General features: G+C 44.4%; 1 protein-coding gene across 3 annotated transcripts in view; it reads right to left on the bottom strand.

Moving 5' to 3' along the window:
* Positions 1-3,335: 3,335 nt before the first annotated feature.
* The window catches only part of MYO1C (myosin IC), a 457,043-nt gene continuing 452,303 nt past the window's right edge, over positions 3,336-8,075 (bottom strand). For all 3 annotated transcript variants that reach the window (XM_078680174.1, XM_078680173.1, XM_078680172.1), the window contains exon 32: positions 3,336-5,958. In XM_078680174.1, the coding sequence (XP_078536300.1) occupies positions 5,932-5,958 (27 nt within the window). In that variant the 3' untranslated portion in view covers positions 3,336-5,931. The remainder of the gene's footprint in view (positions 5,959-8,075) is intronic.

The raw sequence follows: 8,075 nt of genomic DNA, 5'->3' as shown, positions 1-8,075 counted from the left end.
CCGGTGTTACATGGTCTGGGGGCAGTGACAAGACGTCACTGTTTAGTATTGGCGGAGGATCTGGTGTTATTCCCTCGTCCTCTGCCTTTGTTGCTGTTGCCACGGTATCCACCTCGATTGTTTTTATTATAGGTGGTCTGCGTGCTCCCTTTATTGTATGGAGTCTGCTGGGATGCCTGGCCTCGTGCAGCTCCTCTGTTACCGGAGCGACGAAAGGAGCCTCCTCTGAATTGTTGTGACTGCAAGGCACCCATAGACTTGGCTGTCTCTGTGTCCTTTTTATCTTCTCTAATATTGTGTCCACATCAGGACCAAATAAATAATCAGGGTTCACAGGCTGATTTAATAATGTGGTTTGAATCTCAGGTTTGAACCCAGAGATGCGTAACCAAGCATGTCTCCTGAGCATGACACTTGTATTGATGGCTCTGGCTGACGTGTCTGCTGCGTCTAGCGCACATTTAATGGATGCGTTAGATATGAGTTTTCCCTCTTGTATCAGTGTTTCTGCTCCCTCCTTGTAGGCATCTGGCAAATGTTGTAGCAGTTGCTCTAGTGTGTCATAATGAGCCCTATCATATCTGGCTAATAGCGCTTGTGTATTAGAAATTCTCCATATAATAGCTGCTTGAGCAGCCACCCTTTTTCCAGAAGCTTCTAATATCTTAGACTCCTTGTCTGGAGGAGGAGCATTACCAGTGGTTTGTGAGTTGGCACGCTTACGAGCATTTGATACCACCAAAGAGTCCAATGGCAGCTGTCCCTTAAATTATGTAGGGTCCACAGGTGCCGGTCTGTATTTTCTTTCGATTCTGGGGATAACAACCCTTGCTCTTGTGGTTTCCTTGAAAATGTCTCCTGCAGGTTTAAGGACACCTTTCATCATTGGCAATGTTTTGACTGATTTCTCTGAAGTGGAGAAAGTGTCAAATAGGAAGTCTTCTTCAATTGGGTCAGCATGCATTTCCACATCATGATTGTGTGCTGCCCTTTCTATTAATGCGTTAAACGCAGCTGTATCCTCTGTTGTCGAAGTCTTGACAGGATAAGAAGGAGTGTCAGGAATAGTCTGTGACTCCCCCGGGTCGACAGGGTCTGTCCAGGCTTGAGTCTGGTTATCTTGATCCGCGTCCACAGGGTAATTAAATTCTTCATTGTAGTCATACCCCATATCCTCATCATTGCGTGTGGGTGAGTATGCAGAGATGTCCTGGCCATGGTACCTTACAGTCTCAAAAAGGACAGGTGATGTGGAAGAATCCCTTTTCTTTTTGAGTGGAATTTTATATGTTTCAAGAGGATTTTCTGACCTGATCTTCCTCTGATAAATAGTAAGTCTGCCAGAGTCTGAGTCGATATGTAGCTTCGACTTCATTATAGGAGGGCTCTTGGTACACAATGTCCTCTTCTAGAGAATGACTCCTTTTCCCCATCGACACCTTCTTGGACGTTTCGATCCCTGTCTTCGGATCGAGCGCCTTAGGCCGTGCAGTTGGGGGCAGTCCGAATTTTATCGGTGGCATAGTACTTGTAGACTGACTGACCTTCTTTGGGGCTGGCGTCGTCATTGGTCCGACCGACTTTGTCTTTTCGCCAATATGTTTTTGACCTTGCGTCGACTTAGGCGCCTGTTGCGTTGGAGGCGCGCTCTTCTGCCTCGACTCGACGTGGTCCTTCGAGCCGCTCTTGGAGTTCGGCTCGAGGCCTTTGACAAACTGTGGCCTGTCGACTCGTTGCTTCGGATCGAGAACCTTCCGGGACTCGAGTCCCTTATTTGTGTCGCTGTCCGTCGACGTCGACCTCGTCGGTTCGACGTGCCTGACTTTAGTTATGGACTTCAGCGTACCGATTTTTGGGTAGACACCCCTTATTTGTGACCCCGTAGGGTCGTCGACACCTTTCTTCTTTGTCGAATCCGATGGATACGAACTCTTCGATCCGAAGACTGTCTCCAGCAGTTTCTGTTTCGTTCTTGACTCCATGGCTTTTGGTTTCGATTTAACCAGTGACTGGTAATGTTCGACCGATGGCTCGTGTGATATATTCTTAGCCGGGCCGAGACACGGGGGCTATAGAATGTTCGTCATGATCTTGGCTAAGGCCTGTTGGCGATGCCTCGACCTGAGCCCTTGTAAGTCTTTCCGTGTCTGTTTCGGGCCCCGTACTCACTGTTTGGCCTGGTTCATCGCTCGAGTCGTCATCGACGGCTCCGATGGCTGATGCGTCGTCCCCTACCTTGACGATGTTTTCACCCTCGACGTTTTCTTCGTCGTCTTCATAATAGTTGGAGTCATGCTCCGAACCGGGATCCGACTGCTGTTCTGGATCCTCAGTCTCGACGACCTCATTGTCTTCTTCATCGAAGATATTCACCGGGTCGGGCTCTGGCCTCGTCATCGCCTGCCTCGCTGGGCGTCGAAGTCGAAGCTTCTTCTTTGACCTAAATTGAGCACAAGCTAGGCAGTTGGCCTCATTGTGCTCCGGAGATAGGCACTTGTTGCACACCGGGTGTACATCGATGTGTGGGTACTTAGAATTACAAAGGGGGCATCGTTTGAACGGGCTCCGTTCCATCGACGATCGGGCCTCTGGTGTCGAAAAGGCCACGCGGCTCTCTTCGACGTCCTGCTCGAAAAGAACTGGAACAAGTACTCAGCACCGATCGAAATGACAATACGGACGACCCCGAAGGCCTTTTGGCCTTTAGAAAAGTTTCCGAACTTGAGTAAAGAAGGTACATCCGAACCCAATGGCGGAAAAAAACAATCTGAGGATGGAGAGGATGCCCATGCGCACTGTAGTCCAGGGGAGGAGCCACCTATCTCGTGATACTTCGAAGACTCTTCCAGGACAACAATATGCAATCATCCGGACCCAACACTAGGCGGCGATCTATGCACAAATATGAATTCAGCAGCCCACATGCCTCGAACATGTCTTACACTCCTCTGTGTTAGGCCTAAGTCTGCTCGACCACACTACCAATAATAGAGCACTTTGGGTTTACATTGAGCCCTGTACACTTTTGGTGAATCTCTGGACTCTGCACGGTATCACCACCCAGTGGTATACCATATACAAAGCATGATTCCTACAATCACCTCCTAACCTTTACAGTCCTAGCACTCATGTTTTCTCCTATATAAGCTGCGGGCACTTAGCACTGAAACAACTCAAACATAGCCTACACTACAGACCTACATCCTTCCAAACAAGCAAGCACAATAAAGCACCATACTATCATCTGCAAACCACTGCTTAGTCAGTGGTATGACACTACATAGATGCAACTACAATGCAATACGAAGATGAACAGAACAAACAAACTAGAAGACTAGGTTGAAAAAACAAATGTATTTATTTAGTGTATTTCTCTGATTATATAATATAGTGTATACAGAATTCCATGACTGATACAATAGTTTGTTTAAGCTATCAGAATATTAATAAAAATCATCCCGTCTATTGGATCTGCCATCACAATGACATCACCATAAACAGACTGAACATTGGTTGTCTTGGCAGAGAGGGCCCAAGAACACCCACACCTGATTAGATAGGTAGCAAATAAGCAAAGCCCATATTATAAGCAACGGTTCCACCGATGGTCTCAGGCATGACTACTGTACACATACATAGCTGCTGTGTGCCCAGACAGCTCTCGATGGCCAGCCAAGGATATTCTGTAATTGGACAGGTCACTGCTCTGGATCTGGGGGTTATCCGCCCTCTTCCCCCAGTTAGTGCATGTCTCGCCACAACAAGGAGCTCACATGCTTAAGTGAGGCCCCAGGCACAATGAACCCCATGCACGTATCCAAAGGTAGATTGTACTCACACAGCAGGCACTTCACATCATCTCTCAGGTTCTCCTGTAGGAGATTAAGCATCCTGGGGACATTGTTGCTTTTATGAGCCGAGCATGGGGTGCATGCAACGTTATTATTAATTGCCTTTTCATTATTTCTTTAGGTAGGTGAACATAAATTGCAAGAAGCATGCAACACCTGATTGTGTTTTGCTGTTACATAAGCAGCAATGCAGCAGGCAGAGCAGGGAGCAGTGATGAGGGCAGAGCACAATCAGCGTATGATCTGGAATGCATGATGGCTTTTCAACGTGGAAGACTCCTCTTACTTCTTGACGTGGCAAGTTAAAACACTCCACTGCTAATCACTTGGGAATCAATCCTTGTCAACAAACACGAACCCAAACATGTTCTATTTTGCTTTTTTAAATAAAATTACTTAGTTTATAAAACTCTTGATCATGTTATATAAAAATATCACAAACGTTTCTACTCTTTAAGCACGGCGACATCATGGAAGAGAAGAGACTGTTGTGTGTGAGGAGTGAGGGTCCTAACTACTATATCAACAATAACCATCTGCCTAGCTCGCTCTCATTGCAACATGAGCACATTTTACAACCGTCTCATTCTATTGCATTTAAGTTATAACAGAATAATAAGATTGGAGCACCAGGGTGATGGGGTATTGGTGAGAGGGTCTATGCCTTGACTGAAAGGTGAAGACGAAGAATGAAAGACAGGCTGTGGTAGGAAGCGTGGGCACGGAAGGGACAGGTTGAGGTGAGTACACCGGCTACAGTACGAACAGGATATGCAATTTAGAGTAGGTATGAAATTAACATGCTGTGGTAGTATATGCGTGGTGGTACAGGAAGGACAAATTGAGCTCTATAGGTTGCATACAGGCAGTGCCCGAGAGCAATGGCGTTTTTGAATATAGTGTTTTATATAGTTAGGATCTGTTTATGGGATATGCACAATTGGACTATAAAACAAGACGCGTAGTAAATGTGGGCCATACTTGAGGCACATGAAGTGTGGTAGGTATAGAAGATTTTTCGAAGAAGGGGGCCCATATTTGAGAAGCCCCGGCTGCCGTAATAATGACCCTGGTCCACACTAATCGATGGTTTGGGATTTTTGTAGATTAAAACATCATTAAGAATGACTTTGGTAAAGCAAATTTGGGTTTTCATTAAAAATGATTTCCTCTCCTCTTCCTTTGTCACACATTCTACTAAATACACAATATTTACATGTCAGTTTTGTGTACATCCTATGGCTTTTACATGTTTATAGAAAGTACGAAATGACTCTTAAAATCTATTCTTGTTAACCCTTGAAATATCCCCCTATGGTCTGTGTATTATACACAGGTATTGCAGCACAGGAGAATTACAAGGGTGGTCACTTGGGGCAAGACACAATTGAATCATAGCTTTGACAGTGCATCTCATCCATAGGACTGTATAACTTCAAGGGAGGCCAAGACTCTTGCTCCCCCTTCTGGCAGTAATTGCCCCACCGCCTTCCTGCCAAGCACTAGTTGAGCCCTCACTATTGCACACTGCGGCATTCATTGGAAGATCAGTGGGCAAATGAAACTGGGGATGTGTATAGATGGGGAAACAGGGAGAGCAACAAGGGGGCAATTCAAAGGGAGGGGCTGACGAGGAAAGACAATAAGAATACAGAAAAATATCGGAGGGTAAAAGGTGGAAAAGAATGGAGAAATGTGAAAAACCTGGAAAGAGGCACATGCAGGATCGAAGGCTTAAAGTATTGTACAATAAAGCATACAAGAAAAAATGTGTTGTAGTTCAAGCATGGAAAAAACAGGAAGAGATAAACAGGGTTTAAAGAGAAGCGGGGGCTCGAGAATGTATAGACCTGCTAGGCGAAATCAGAAGGGGACAGAGGAATGACATACATTTCTGGCACCGGGCATAAAAGTGCAAGTTCTGTTCATTTGGAAACTCAAGTCTTTGGTAGCTAGAATAGAAAAGAGTGAAGCAGCAAAGGATTGCAAGTAAGGCATGTCCGGCCAATGAAGTAGCAGCTTGCATTCTCTGCCATAATTTGATTGGAGAAGAAAGTAGTCCCTTTCTTTGTAGAGTTGATCATCGAGAATTCAGACGAGGAGCAGTCTGGGGAGGAAAAATAAGAGGATCAGAACAGGAGCAGCATGGAAGGATGATTTGCTCTGAAGGGCGAAAGCGCACATTCTAAATTACACATGGTACACATTAATAACTGAACCCTCCAATAAAGGATTTGTCAAATATATGTCCAAGTCACTTATCTGTTGTGTACTATTTTGCTAATATGCCATAATTTTACTCATCCCCAAGCCATACTCCTTCATTACTTGTCTTTCTTCCAGCTTCTCCTGCCAGTTTCTGGTTTCTGTTCACCCACACTTGCCCCCACTTCAAACCTTTCTCCATCCCTATAACTGGTCCCTCTTCTAGTCCTTCATGTTCCCCTACGGCACTTTGAATCCAAATCCTTGGTCATTTCACTCAACCGTTTGTCCCAGTGGTTTCCTTTCACCCTTCACTTGCCCATTAACCTGTTTGCTTTCCATGTTCCCCCGACTACCTTAACTCTCCCTGTACCAGCACCCATGGCATATGCTTCCTCATCTGACATTAAAGTGCTGGCAGACGTGTCCTCCAACATGCAGGGTCTGGTGTGAAGACGTAAAAGGAACAATATCTGGAATAAAAACACCTAGCAGTTGTAAATCAAGTGTTATATATCAACAACTGACATCCCCCAACCTTAAAACAGATTTTGTAAAAACAAGACAAATTGCAATTTTGATAAAAGAACTTGACAGTCCGAAAGGATCACTGGCAGCAAACCAACATGCTTTCAGAAAAGAATCCGGTATTAATGATCTCAGCACATTTTTAAAAACCTGGCATTGTTTTTATTTAAAGAATTTCTTGATAACATAGAGAAACTGCCTTCTGGAGTGACTCGCTGACATTAATCAATGGCATGGCAGCCATCCTAATCTTCTTTCATGGAAGTAAGAGAAATGCAATATGCATTTGGAAGCCGTCACGTGTTACCGATATCAATGCAGGACATTTAATTGTTACCGGTTAAGTCACTGTTTTTGATTCAAAATGGGATCATCTTGCTAATATTATACACCAAGAGAGACTGACAAGGTTTTCTTAAGTGTACAAGTATCTTTTCTGCTGGAGGACCAGAAGTTCAGAGACTTCAATGGCGTCATAGTGGCTGGAGCACTGATGCTCACTAGGGCCGTATGAATGCCTGATAAATCTTTTGAGTTTTTGTTGTGAAATATCATGTCAGGTCATCACAAAACCTCTAAGAAGCTAAGGTTTTATTGTTGCAACAATGAGGCATCACAAACTTGTCCAGTGCTTTGAACAACTGATGGCAAGAGCAGCAGCAATAATGCATGAACTTTAGCAATCGGATTTTACCTATTTCTGCAGCTCCTAGAAAGTAGTCCCTCATTAGCTGTGTAGAGGAGGTACCAGCTATGCTCAATTTGTTGGGTTAATTCTTTTTTCCAGAGATTCCCAAAAACAAGAGTTGTGAAGTCTTTGAATGTCTCAGGCTTTATGTGATTGAACATCCAGAAAGCTACTATTAAAGCATAACAAAGCTTCTTAAACATGCTCAGAGAATTATTTAGATTTAATCCTGCGTTAGGTGGCCCAAAGATCAGGTTGCGAGTGTAGTGTCCCTTGCCTGCTGCATTAGTCCACACAAATCTATTGAGTTAACAAAATCCTTTGACGAAGAGTCCAGTAGGTGATCCCCATGCGGACTAAAGTTGCCTAGGATAAATATTTTAGCAAACTGTAGCCCAAACTGAACATTGACCTCAAGCAGTTGGTCTAGAGACCTACAACCTACATCTGGGGTTGTGGATTATCAGCAAGGTGAGTGCCATTTCTGGAGCGACAGAGCAAAGTAGTTTGGGGTAAAACTTTACCCAGGTGGTATCACAACTGCTGTTACGAAATCACTGCCAATCGGCCTCCTCTGAGACTCCCACGCCAGTTCTTCTGTTTCCCCACTCAGTCATAATGTAAGATTTAATAGCCATCAGATACTGCAATATGCAAGCCAGTATTACAGTGGTCATAGAGCCACTTTTCAGAGATAAAGACTAAATCCATTTGCATGTTAGGAGTGGAATATACAATTCTCAAAGGTAGGCAGAGAAGGTAAACATTAATCAGTACACATAAAAAGTTGGCAGTTTACCAGA

Source organism: Lissotriton helveticus, chromosome 3_1 (genome assembly GCF_964261635.1).
Source record: "Lissotriton helveticus chromosome 3_1, aLisHel1.1, whole genome shotgun sequence".
In the NCBI taxonomy this organism is placed as follows: Eukaryota; Metazoa; Chordata; class Amphibia; order Caudata; family Salamandridae; genus Lissotriton; species Lissotriton helveticus.
Note: the sequence above shows the minus strand (reverse complement) of the source record. Positions and strands in the feature narration are given on the sequence as shown.